This window comes from Calonectris borealis, chromosome 18 (assembly GCF_964195595.1).
Source record: "Calonectris borealis chromosome 18, bCalBor7.hap1.2, whole genome shotgun sequence".
In the NCBI taxonomy this organism is placed as follows: domain Eukaryota; kingdom Metazoa; phylum Chordata; class Aves; order Procellariiformes; family Procellariidae; genus Calonectris; species Calonectris borealis.
Window position 1 is genome coordinate 8,975,463 of NC_134329.1, and position 13,590 is coordinate 8,989,052.

Genomic DNA, 13,590 nt, shown 5'->3' on the forward strand with positions numbered 1-13,590 from the left:
ATGTTAACGGATACCTTTCTGAAAGTCCATTTGAAGAAGCTTAGGAATGTGATACTGAGGGCTTCGATAGTGAGTAAGAAATTTGAAACATGATCTTGGTGCAACAGAGCAGCCCTGCCAAGGGACAGAATACAATCCCCCGTCCTCGCTCCATACAGGAGGCTCAGGTTACTTTGCCAAATAAGTCACAGAGAAAGAACAATCCTCGCCTGTAGTTGAAGGTTGCTCCATGAACCAGCCAACCAGCTAGGTTCAGGATGTCTCATCCAGAGCACCCTGCCACCATGACAGCAGAAACCTGCTCCTGCAACAGGAAAGGGCACCACAATTCAATCTCACACCTGAACCAGGCCAAAATTAAAGGATACTTGGCTCACGCCCACCTTTCCCAAGAACAGGCCAGCCAACTCAGAATCAGCTTTCAGAGATGCTTTGAAATTAATACAACACTGGATTCCCGGTTCTGCTTCACCGTCTTCCCTCGCACGATTTCTACATTTGCTTTATGACCTCCATCCCGCACTTGCAGCGCAGCAAAAAAGCAGTTACCCGACAGCCTTGGCTGTCAAACGACAGAACGAAGGGCTTCTTGCCGTTGTAGTACAGATGCAGCAGAGCAGCTGGATTCTCTCACTGCCACTCAGCAGGAGAGCTGTTAATTTTTTTTTGCATATCCAACACACTGCAATCTATACCCCTCTAATCTTTCCTCCACCTTGCTTATCACAGGATGACAAAGCAACATTCGGGTTGCACAGATGCACCAATCTCAGCTCCAGAATATCGCTGGTTCTGTTCCTTCAAAAATCTTACCTTGAAAGAAAGGCTTGATGCTGCTTTATCGTATCCAGTTCATAGGTTGATGAATCACTCCTTTTTCGTGGCAGTTGCTTCTTTGGATCTTCTCCGTTGCTACGGGGAATATCAATGTTGCTCCTGCTGAGGTGTCTGCTGGCTTCCAGATTAGAGCCACTGGAACAATAGCTGTTGTTCACCGTCATTCCAGGAGACAGGAGGTCGGTATCCTGGGATTTGAAATACACGGATTTACCACTCTGACAGCTGAATCAGGAATACACCCACATTATATCCTCCTTACTCCATCTACCCCAAGATCCAGTTGAGAGCAATGCAGAACCTCAGCCCAAAGCACCTCCTAAGGAAGCAGGTGTGGGTGATGCTTCACACCAGAGGGTTCAGAGCAAACGCACCCAAATTGAGACACAGATGCACCTTAAGACACATGTTTGCCACTGATAAGGAAGAGAGTTTTTGTTGTTTCATGAAAAGATCCTTACTAAAAACCGGGGCCATGGAGGCGCTGTGGCCAGCAGACCTATTCCCAGTAGACACTGGGAGCCAGCATTACCTGGACACTCACAACGCTTCCTCGCCGACTGCTGTTCTGGCTCTCAGACACAGTCTGATTGCTGTAGCATAAGGCATCAAATCCCAGAATTCCTCCAACACAGTCCCCTACCAAGCAGACCTGAAAAAGGCAACAGAAGCAGGGGAGGAGGAAAAAAAAAAAGCGCCTTGACTTCAGTTCAGAAATGACAGTTAAAAAGAGTGCTGGATTACACCTAGGAAAGCTGCAGTAAACAGGATGCCCAGTTCTTTCATCAGTAAAACTATTCAGTCAATTAACATCCACTCATACCCTGCAGACTCTCGTTATCTAACACAGCTGATGTGTTGTGGCTGTCCCCACCAGCCGACCGGAGCGAAGTGAAAGCAACACAGAGCACTGACTACAGCGCGAACTCAGAAAACCAAGCTTGATTCCCTCCTTCCAGCTGCCCGTGCTACTTCAGGCAAGCTTCCCTGCGCTTCTGCCCCCCATTTGTACCCTGGGGAGATAACGCTGTCCTGCCCCCGAGGGTATTGAGCAGACAGGCACAATAAAGCACTGAGACCCCTGGGAGGAGAGGGCTGTCTGGGTCCCCGCGCACAGCGCTGGCTGGGAAGGAGCTCAGGGTGGATAAATCACACTACAGCAGTGCAACGTGACAGCTAGCCCCATAGCTCAAACCTCCCAGGGCTAGAGAGTCACTTTGCTTGCAGAGATGTGAGGCTCAGTCATGGTCTTCTATGGGGCGCAGCAGCTGCAGAGTCTCAAAAAAGAAACCCACTTCTGCGACAACTCCCGTGCGAGCCGCTGAAGGTCCTTTAAAGATGGGAATGCTTAAACAGCCTTGGTTTGCAATGGGAGCAGAGATCATGTTTAGTAACACAGGTAGCATTCCTGATTTGGAAACTTGTGTCATGCTGAAAATTGATTAACTTCACAGCTTTGTAGCTTCATTTCTGCACACAAGTTCAGACTTTGCTTTGAATCCCAAAGGTTCGAGACAGAGCATAAGCAATAATCTCTCTCTCTCTCAGAAAGAAATGGAATCACAACACTTTCTTATTGCAGCTCAACACTGTCATGTTTCCATCCCTCCTGAGAGATTAATGGAAAAGAGAGCTTCAGCAGGAAATTGCTTCGCTTGCTCTTCCTTTCAGCCGCTGGCTCACCTGGCCGTTGAATGACATGCCCTCCTGGGATCTGATGAACTCGCTGTAGGCCTGGTTGGCTCTGACGATGACTGTGGCTACCGCTTCTTGGTACTGCGGGGATGATGTTGCTAGCAGAGGGAGCGCAGCAAGGGGAATGTGATCCTGGCTGTTGGACAGGCAGCCTTCGTCATAACTGTACGGGCTGAGGCTGGATAGAGCAAGAGACATTGGAAATATTCAGCCTAACATACAGAGCGGGGAAAACCACTCGCAGACAGTTCAGTCAGTATTGCAGTTCATTAAAAAAAAAAGCCTCAAGATAGAAAGGCCATTTATTCCACTGTGAATGGGTGAGAGCTTAATAAATCTTTCCCTCCCATCAAACGTAAATCTTCAAGGACAACATACTTACATTGACAGAACAACCCTCAGACAAGGAATTAAAGCCCTAGTATTTATTGGATTAATTAGAATAAATCAATCTCAGAACTCTTGCTGCATGATTACTGTATTCACTGCAGCTAAGTATGAAATCAAGATTGAATGCCTGGCTAGTGTATTAATAAGTGCATTCTCAAAGCATGGTCAGAGCTTTCAATACTACATGCAGAACATTTCAGGGAAGCAAATAAAAAACCCCAAAAACCAAGAGTGAAATTTTATACGTGTGTCTCCGTGACAAAGTAGCATCAACTTACCTGGACACCAGCGAAAACGCTTCGGAGCAGATGGCTGGGCAAGGGACCAGCCTGATGGCAATGTGTCCAAGAGCAGCTGGGTAATGTACCCTCATCACTGTGTCAAACACTGTCGCGATGGTGTTGACATCCCCTTGCTTAGAGCTCTGGTCACCGCTTCCTGAGTCCAGGATGTTCCCTCCATGGAGTACCAAGAGGAGGACATGGATTTTACTTGGCTGCATTAATGGCTGCACTGATTCATCCTAGGTAGGAATGAAAGAGAGCACGGTAGAAAGGCTTATTTTGCAAAGAGGTTTTATTTGGTCCAAGTGCATTTTATGCAAATTTTATCACCTTTTCTTCCCCAAGCTCACACATGGTGCATACAATAAATGCACCATCCACATCAAGTCGAGTCAGGGATGAGGCAAACAACAATCTGCGAAGCAAGGTGTTTCCAGCAGAAACGGAATTAGCCACGATACAAGGCCTTGGCAAGCCCCCATCTAGAAGGCTGAGTTCAGTTTGGGCCATCCACACACGAAGGTAATTGCCATGTGAGAAGGACCACAGAAGGACAAGAAGCATGGAGACTTTCTGAGCAGAGACTGAAAGAGTTCAGCTTGATTTGCTTTACAAAGCTACCTGAGAATGAAATGCCTGCTCTCAAACACAGTGGAGATGAGTAAAGAAAGCCAGGCAGGGAAGAGAGGCACTTCAGTCAAAGCTTGCAGGCACAAGCACAAGAGTCTGAACTGATCCCGAATAAGTGTAGACTGAAAATCAGGTTTCTAAACACAGGAGATACGAGGTTTTAGAATAACATCTGCAGGTTTGTGGGTAAGAAACTAAACTGTCTTCAAGAAGGAATGTGCTTCATTTATGGAAAAGGGCATTAGATACACCTGGATAAAACAGCTGAGAACCCGACTACTCCTTCCAGGTCTCTCACCCTACACATGCGCATGCACAAATGCACACACACAGCCTCAGCGTAACTGACTGTCCTAAGCAGAAGGAATGCTGAAAGTAAAAAAAAAAATTGCGTAAAATTGTAACCAGGTAAAACACTGCAGCAGTACAGACATTACTTGTGTGCGTTAGAGTGGAAAAATAAAGAAATAAAAGATGGGTGTTGCTTTCTGTTGGGGTGCTGAGCTCAGCTGCAGCAGTTGACAGTAAAACGCAGTCAGCAAAATTAACAAACGAGGTCAAACATGTCAGCAAGTGGCAAGTTACGGGGGAAAGAAGTTGCAGGAAGAGGTCAGTCATTGTATCTGTTTGCCTAAGACAGAAGTTATAAATAAGACTTCAGATTTGCTTATTCTCTTGCAGAAGAGGAACTGAAAAAAACTTCAAGACCCCGTGACCCAAGGACTGGCCAACATCTGGCTGGGAGATTGCTGCATGATCACGGAACAGGTTTTTATTTTGGCTGTCCAGGTCTTTTGCTTATTATGTTGAATCAATTCCTTGCCTAAACAGACAGGCTGTAGTTTGGGCAAAGGAGGGAATTGTATCTGAACTCGGGGGTGGGTTATCGTTAAGGGCCCTGCTAGAAGAGCTGTAAGCCCAATCCTGGTGCCCCAGGAGCAGGTACAGGAGCATCCATTTGTATTGGTTGCATATTATAACACAACAGAGCAGTAACTATTTTTAATATCTATTCACTACCAGGGCTTTCAGTGTTTACGGCTCCCATACGGACTCAAATCCCCCACCCCAACACCTTTGAGATGTGAAAGCAGGCACTGATCTTTCCCCCTGTGCCTTATCCCTGGTGCTAGCAGAGACAATATTTGATAACATCCTGGGCAACTCCCTGTGGAGGCAGAGAAAGAGCCATCGGGAGGGGGTGTGGAAGGCGGGGAGGGCAGCAGTATTTTCCATTTGGCAAATTCTTCTCATTTTAGCATCTTTAGTCACCTGTTGTCCTTTGAGCAGTGACTGAGTCCCTGACAAACCTGCTGGTGGGAGGAAAGCATGCCCAGGCACACATTAGCAACCTAACAACTAGCTTACATTTTTACCAGAGAATGTTAAAGCATGTCTTAATACACAGCCCACCAGAAGTATTAAAATTCACATCCAAGTCTGTAATAAAGATTTTCCAGACCTCCTGCATAAGAATGGCCTTTAATTATTTAGTACCATTACACTGTATTAATGCCTGCTCTTTAAACCTTCTCTGATTCCAGTTTACAGCGCCTGCAAAGTGAACTTTTGCCTGGCTGGAGGCATGGGAGGAGCACTCTCAGCATCTCAGCACGGCTTTTGCTTTCAGACAAACGTTTTAAGTGCTCATTTGGAGAACAACATGAGTCACCAAGCTCAGGTCATCCAGAAGTTTATCAGCAGTCATTTGGAGGCACCTTTCCCTTTCAGTTCATTAACCTCTGCTCTTGAAGGGAGTGGGGGACATGCAAGGAACTGCTCATTAGTTTAGGGAGGTGAGGTGGTTCTTCAGAATATTCTTGTAAGATCTAGAGAGTCTTAAGACACCTGATTCCTGAACCACCTTTTGGTGATGGAGGCTCTTAACCTGAAAATCACTGCCATGCTGGCTAGGAATTTCACACTATTTTAATAGGCTGTTTGTGAACAACCACAAATAACTGTCTTTTTCATCTCACTTTGAAGTCCGTTCTTTTTCTAAAATGAAGGCAGAAACGGGAGGGGGTTGAGTTCGTACAGCCCTCTGAAGAAGACAATAAGTTCTCCACACCATCTTGAGCTCCAAGAGAAGTCTTAGGGCTGTGACTTGCTTATCTTGGGGTGGCTGGAGCCGTTCCCATCCCCAGCCACTCTCCCCATGCCCCTGAGCTCTCAGTCTGTTACGAAAAAGCCAAATCACCGTGAACTTCCAGCCTGGCACACAGAGTAATACCAAAACCACGCTCATGGTCTTTGATAGACCACAACATAACTTAGGCACTCTGCAAGCAGCTACGTCATCTCTGGAGCACAGACAGGCAGATGCTTTCAGGGTAGGATGAGCACAGCCACTCAAGATGCACCGTCTCACTGGGACGCTGAATTGCAAAAGCCTGTATATGCAAGTCTAGAAAGCCGAGGTGGATGGGTGTGTTATTTTTTATTTATTATTTTATCCAGAGCGCTGGTACAGGCTATGCTATAACTGGTTTCCAACAAGACCCTGAGCAGCTCCAAAGAGTGGGCTACAGCCGAGCTATGTCACTTGGACCCGCACCTTAGTGCTGCAGTAACCGAGGTGTCTCCCACTCCCACCAACACGCTAGCTCATTCGGCATTAGCAGGATAGCGCTACCCGGCAGTGCCTCAGGCTGCAGTTATCCCCACAGGATCAGTGGTTTTTTCCAGCTGGATATCTGACACTGCCTGCAAACTACCAAGCATTTTCCATATGATGTTCAAAACACGGTGAAATAATCCCTTAAACCTAGCCACGAGGTACACAGCGTCGGTGTGGTTCCAAATGACACACCGCTCGCAGTGAAGGGAGCCGTTTACCCCATTTACCCCACACAGACACGTTCCAGCAACAAAGGATCTCGTTACAAGAAACCGAAGCACTTACTTCAATGATGCTGAGCCTCTCCACGCTGGAGCCCACGTGGTACTCTGCTGATGTCTCGTGATACAAGTCACCTGGAAGCACAGAGGTTTAAAACGTCAGCACTGCAAGATGCTATTTGGCAAAGACGTTCTTCCATAAAGACACTGTTTGTGCCAATGCCTCTCAGCCTCTTCTGCCTCACATCGCCTTAATTATTTCATCAAATTCCCCTCTCCCTCCCTCCCTCCCGCCTCCTTCCACCTGAGAAGCCTGGGCAATGCTGGGTCACTTATTTTCCAGCATAATGGTAAGCACTGAGGACATTAGTGAGCTCTTCTCTCATTACAGAGATCCAGTATCATTGCTTTATTAAGGATGGCAACAATGGGAAATCCCTGCACGATTGTCAGAAACGATTGGTTTGTGGGAAAATAAAAGGAATTGCTTGAACTACGCTGGGGGAGCAGAGATCTGATACATTCATACGTCTGTGCCTACACAGACTTTGTACTTATATCATCTTCCACCATGCTGCTACATGAATCGATCTGGCTGAGGAGCTAGCTTCCTTTCAAAACTTCATAATGATGAGCAGAAAATAAAACCGAGGCAGATACAGACAAGAAAAAAGGATGGAGCAAGAGGAAAGAAGAGTCAGGAGAAATTCAAGTCATTCAAGACGGAGCTGGCATATTTCATCATTATACGAGAGAATCCTGGCTGTCGCACAAAGGAGCCTAACCAACGCGGAAAATAAAAGACAATCAAGAGCTATCCCAGCTCCCACTGGGCAATTCTTTTTCAGCAGCATGGGCAGTCATTTTTATGCTCTGCCTCAGCTTCTCCTTTTGTGAGATGAGGATAACAAGTTTTACCTTTTTCAGAATGTGGCTGTAACAATTGCCTGGAAATACTGTAAAATATCACATGCAGTTTTTACTTAAGAAAAATTACCCTGGACATCATCGCATTCGGGGGTTTCAATTTTATCCATCAGATCATTGGAACTCCATTTGGTTATTTCTTTCGGGAACATTTCCTCATTGTCAGACAAGTCCTCTTTAAAAAACAGATTTTTTTGAGAGTCACACACACACAAATATGTACACAGACAAGAGCACAGAACAGAATTTTAAATAAAAGTAAGGTCCCATAACTCTATGTAATCTTATAAACATTTGGATGGCTGAAGTCATAATAAAAACATGATACTTTACCAGCTTTTGTTATATAGAAACCAAAGCACCTTTTGCAAAGCAAACAAAATGTTTTAGTTGCATGTTTTTAACAAACAAAATTCCTAAAGCATGGAAAAAATAACATGGATTTTTAACGCTACCATTTCAGGTACCAAGTTTGACGTTTTTCTTGCCATACTGATGATGCTAAAGCAGCCAGAATGCTCCAGTACAGGAGAGGACAAAGCAACGTTTGCCGCTGGGATCCTCCCAGACCTGTTTGAAAGCTGTGGGATGTCTTTGGGGGAAGCAGTGACAAGGCTCACTATTGTTAATAGGTCCAAACACCCAAAAAAGCATGAGTAATAAAGGAAACGTGAACTCCCTAGGCTATCTTTAGCCTGATTTCCTAAGGAGATGAGACTTGTTGGATCACACTGAGTGCGTGTGTCTGCCATTTCCCTCCTCCCTCAGGATCTTCTGAATCCCCTGGCTCAGTTCAACTACAGTTGGTAAAGAATAAGGGTCCCAAAAATATCATGTTCCCAGAAGTGTAATGAAAAGGAAAAGACACATAAAGGAGAGACCCTATAAAACACCCCACAGTAGTATCCAAACATAAGAAAGATTAATAGCCTTGCTCTATAGCAGGCATCAGAGGAGTTATGCCAGGTTAGGGGAGAAAGGGGGGCTGTCAGGCGGGCGACACTGGAAGGCAGGCTTGTGCTTTGTGCCCACGCCGCGCGGTGCTGGGCTGCAGAGCCCTAATTCACCGCAGTGGAAGCCTGACACAGGCAGGAGTCCAGCCTCGCCAGCCCACGGGCCTCTGCTGGCACATCCACACGGAAACAAGGAGCTGAGCCCTGCGGAGGCATCACTAAACAGGCCATTAGCAGCCGTGGCACTGGAAGAATTCATCCCAGTGCCCCCACCGGACACCCCCCACACCCAGCCCCATGCCTGCTGCCCTGGGCTAGGTTACCCCAACACGTGTGGACTCCCCCCGGGAGCGGCTGAGCTCGCTCTCAGCCCAAGCCTGAACACCGGGCGGCCAGCCTGGAGCTGAGACAGGGCTGGCAGCGATGTTCATGTCAAACCAGAGGTCCTCTGAGACAGCAGCAGCCTGATGGCTCCTTTATCGGGTGAGGGCACGGACCCAGCGCGAGCTGGGCAGGGCAACACGCGGCCCCCACGCTTCGTGCTTAATCCCGGCAGGTTCTTGGGAAGGAAACAGAGCCCCGGAGCTCCCGCCTGAAGCCACGGGGAAACCAAACAATGGCAATGCAAGTCTTACAAAGATGCCTTTGGTATGGGTTGCTGGTTCCTTTTTTCCGCTCCTTTCTCTTTTCTTTTTTTACATTGAGGATGTATCTTTTACTGTTACAGAGGTTAAGTGCTTTCTAATTTATTTATTGTTCTGTGCTTAGTATTTCTTTCCTGAAAATTTTGGGCTTGTAAATTTAATAAAGAGTTATAAACATAATAATAACAGCAGTAATTACAGATGTCTTCAAGATCTAAAAGCTGTAATCTTCAGAGTCCCAGACTAGGATTCCCCCTTTCCTGTTGCTCTACAGTTACTAAGAAAATAATTAGTTGGAAGAATCCTAGGATGGGGAACAAAAAGATTATGAAATATATTCATCTTTCCAATCTGAGCAATGGCTTAAAAAGATATATATATATGTGAAGGGGACTAAGTGCAGAGCCAAGCAAAGACCGATTATTTTTAGGAGTTTCTATTTACACTTCGACGATATAGAGAGAGTGACCTGGAAACTTTGCATCAGCATGCCATTTCCTTTTTCAGCTATGGAAAAAATGTGAGTAAATCCCCATTTCCCTGCACAAGGGAGTGCGGAGCTACCTGCTCAGAGCAAGTGGGAAGCGCAAGCATGCAACACGCATGCTGGCAGAGAATGAAGAGGAAGATTGCACTCAAAGCTCCTCCAGCAACTTAATCTAAATATTAAACTTATTTCCTTGAGAGGTTTAATTACAGCCCTTATTGCTGCTCAAGTGATCATTGAATGGGATATTACTCCTGTTATTAGCATTTATTACAGGATAGATATTAGATATTACTGTATTTGTCACTACCTTTACCAGAGTATGCCAGTGAATGAGTGGGAAGCCAGCGACAAGAAATCTTCTCGGGCTCAGGTTCCGCCCACTGCGCTGCGAGGAAATGTGTGTGTACATATGGGAAGCACTTCTGAGGAACTCTGCTCGCTGTTGACTCACATCCTGATCTGTGCCAGTTCCCATGGTACCGACCCCGCAAGCCTCCCGCAGGATGCGCTGCAAGCGGTGCTCCATCCCGGCTCACAGAGCTGGGGCTGGGACATCTCATCTGCCGGCCAAGGGGCAACAAGAGGTCCCTCCCGAAGAGAGGGCTGTGTTGAAAGGCACACACATCGAGGCTTCAACTCGTAAGCCAAAATCCCCTCAGACTTTTCAAACCCAACTGTGCGGACTGCAGAGGACAATCTGTACGTAAATGGAGACACGCTGTGTGCTAGCGGAAGAGGAGCTGCTTTTTCTGCGAGCAAGCTCCTAGAAGTATTGCCACAGAGGTGCTGATACCAACTGTGGCACAAGGCTCATTTTTGTTAATTCTCCTTCACAGGCCTGTTAGGAGCACATCAGGGATTCCCTGGGGGCCTGGATGCCAGGCAGAGCCGTCTCTATCTCAATTTTATTACTGAGTAATTAAAAAGGCAAAAAAGAGGGGGGATAGCAATGATGCCGTTTTGATGACTCACTTCTCTTTTTTTGTATGTATATTGCTACAATAAATCCCTTACATAGTTTCTGTAGATGCTACATAAGTTAATAAATAGAGACACTTAAACTAAGTTAGCCCTTCTCCTTCCAGGCAAGAGACACATTCATCCCCTGACTCGCACGCATCCTGGCCATTTAAGCTGCTATTGTGCAAGTCACTACTCCACAATAGCATGCCACTTTCTACCCCAGAATTTGAGATACATGCCTAAATACTTGATGCGAGAACTTTTCTGGAACACGATACTATCAATTTTTTGAGACTGAACTTTAGCTGAACATCGGTGAAATCCATCTGAACGTCAGTGAAATTCTGCTTTACAAAACTGGGGCATCATCCTCTAACAAGTGCATTTCACAGAAAGGTCACCAACTTCATCAGCACACGGTGCGCATCTAACTTAGATTAGCATTACAAGCTGAGAGGAGTCCATCTGTTGTCAGTAGAGACGGAGCCCTTCAGGCTTAAATGCGCATTAAAGTACAATATATAAAATGGGTGCAGCGGAACAAAGCTTCTTCACACACACATGCACAGAGAAAAAAAATAACAGAGCTTTCTCCTAATACGGATAGTCAAAATTACTTTGAGAATTCTGGACTCAACACCGATTAATTTTGGCACCTGAAGTACCTTCCTGCATTCACTATTGTATTTCTTGGAACGGGAGAATAAGGAGTTAATAAAGGCAAACTTGGGTCTTTTCAGGCCCAGACAGGACAATTAATCATATCTCCTACTGATTAAAAAATAAATCACAAAAATAAGCAGTCATACTGAATCAGAATCATTAGGACACACCCTAGTCCAGTTAGTATTGCTGAATTTCACCCAAACTCATTTGCACCAAATAAAATACAGCTCCAAAGGTTAAGACTGTTCAAGATCCCTACAAATAGATCACACTGAATCTGAAATGTTGCTGCATTAAATATAAGAGTCTGCTGGGTGATGCTGGGGATGCTTGAAGAAGCTGCACTGATGCTGCACGTATCTTGGTTAGAAAGGAAAAGACTTCAAACAAAGCAAAGAAGTCTCGCTTCCTTCCCTGCTCACCCCCCACCCTCATGCCTTCCGTTCTCTTACCCCACCATTTCAGGAAACGAACGATGGCGATTTAGGCTCCACATACCATGTGCATCAAAGAATTCATCATCTGAGCTGTCATCTGAATCTCTGGCAATGCTCTGCATCCTCCACTCGGAGATACTATGGCGTGAGGGACTTGCTGGAAAAAAAAAAGCCTTATGCGATACGCTACATCGACAAGACGGAGAGTTCCCAACATGATCTTTGCTGGAGGAAGAGTCGTGTGTTCTCTATGAAAATTCACTGCTGCAATACTGAAAACACAAAACCCCGATGATGCTGGTGTGATGTCAGTGTACCGCTTTACAGATCCTGCTTGTTTACTGTTGTTAGAACCTGCCAGCAAGATGCTACATTAAAGCAAGCTGTTTGTATCACTCTTATGCTATTTTGAATGGCAGCTATTTATAATTGTTAGTAGGACGTGCAAAATCAGCTGGGTTTTAAAGTTTGCAATTAGGAAGGAAGCAGGCTGATTGGAAGCTTTCTTCGTGCCTCTAATCAGCACACAAACCATGCCTCTGCTTCGCTAACTTTCGGGCGGGTAGCTAAGCAGAGCAGCCTGGATAGAAATAATCTGTTTTCTGGAAGGAAATTGCTTCCACACAAATTGGATTAGAGATCTATTTAAACTTTAAACTTGAATGATTTAAACAACATGCTATCCAACTACTTCATAGGGAGCTGTCAGAGCAGCTGTCCTGACGGAGCGAGGAGAAAACCCAACGGTCCTTTTGGTTCCTGTTTGCCCTCCTGTTCTCACACCTACCTGCTCCCTTTCATTTTCCCCTCCAGAGTTCCCTGTGCTAAATATAAACATATTACGGCTTTTTTCCTCTTCTTTTTTTTTTTTCAGATATAATTTAGCAATGATCCAGCCTGAACTCTTCTTGGCTGAACTTGTTAGAGAACAGCCGTCTGCTGAAAGGAGCACTGTCCAGAGAAAGACGAGAGAGAGGGTTTCTCCCCTCTTTCAGATAGTTCTTGCCTGTCACACAGCGCACACAAAGCGCTTGCGGCAGCCACCTAACGCAACACTGCAAAAACCTGAGGTGACTGACAAATTCTCATTTAGCATATACAAAGAGGCTGAAAGCTTCTGGTTACTGTGACAGCTGCAGGAGCCGTTTCATGCTATTGTAAGAGTGTTCAATCTGTAAGTCAAATTCTTCTAATTTTGCTACCCGGTTCTCACATGGAAAGAGGATGGAGACCCTGTGCGGAGTCATCTAATTGCAGCTTAGCATCGGCTCAGCAGCCCCCAACTACCCCACCGCCCACCCTGTCGGGAGCAGCAAGCGAGGAGGTTGGCAGAGCAGAGCTAATTCACGCTGGAGTGACGTCAAGGCACTCGCATAATAGTGGCTAAAAATAGAGCATATAATAACATATGGGATGGCGACAAGGGTCCTGCTATCACCAGAGGTCTCGCTCAGATGGTATAGAAAGGACCCAGATCTTCTGGAGAAAAGGCGTTGCTTTTTTCAGCTGGAGGTAGCGGTAAGTCGAGACGCCCTCCTTGCTTCCATATGTTAATATGCTGCCAGCACGAAGAAGGATTAAAATATCTGCATGACGTACTTCCCAGCACATCACAATTCATTTCTTTCATTACTTTGTCTTGTAAAAGCTGAGACATTCTGCAGTTTAAAAGAAATTCATGCTTTGCTACCGGTCAAAACCTTCAAGTGAAATCCTAAGAGGTCTGAAAACTACAGCTTCCAATGAACACGTCAGCAGTGGAAGAGGGGGTTCATAACAAAGAGCATGAGAGACGGGCACATCAATATAAAATCCTGGTGCAAGCAAAGCAGC

General features: G+C 45.8%; 1 protein-coding gene across 9 annotated transcripts in view; it reads right to left on the reverse strand.

The window, feature by feature from the left end:
* PITPNM2 (phosphatidylinositol transfer protein membrane associated 2) overlaps positions 1 to 13,590 on the reverse strand; it is a 141,365-nt gene that overhangs the window by 28,577 nt on the left and 99,198 nt on the right. For 5 of the 9 annotated variants that reach the window (XM_075167774.1, XM_075167766.1, XM_075167770.1 and 2 more), the window contains exons 8-14: positions 11,819 to 11,914; positions 7,675 to 7,779; positions 6,742 to 6,812; positions 3,201 to 3,445; positions 2,521 to 2,710; positions 1,370 to 1,489; positions 814 to 1,025 (exon numbers count right to left, since the gene is read on the reverse strand). In XM_075167774.1, coding sequence (XP_075023875.1) covers positions 814 to 1,025; positions 1,370 to 1,489; positions 2,521 to 2,710; positions 3,201 to 3,445; positions 6,742 to 6,812; positions 7,675 to 7,779; positions 11,819 to 11,914 — 1,039 coding nt within the window. Of the gene's footprint in view, positions 1 to 813; positions 1,026 to 1,369; positions 1,490 to 2,520; positions 2,711 to 3,200; positions 3,446 to 6,741; positions 6,813 to 7,674; positions 7,780 to 9,998; positions 10,077 to 11,818; positions 11,915 to 13,590 lie in introns of all 9 variants that reach the window. The other 4 variants (XM_075167765.1, XM_075167769.1, XM_075167772.1 and 1 more) reach the window with 2 other exon arrangements.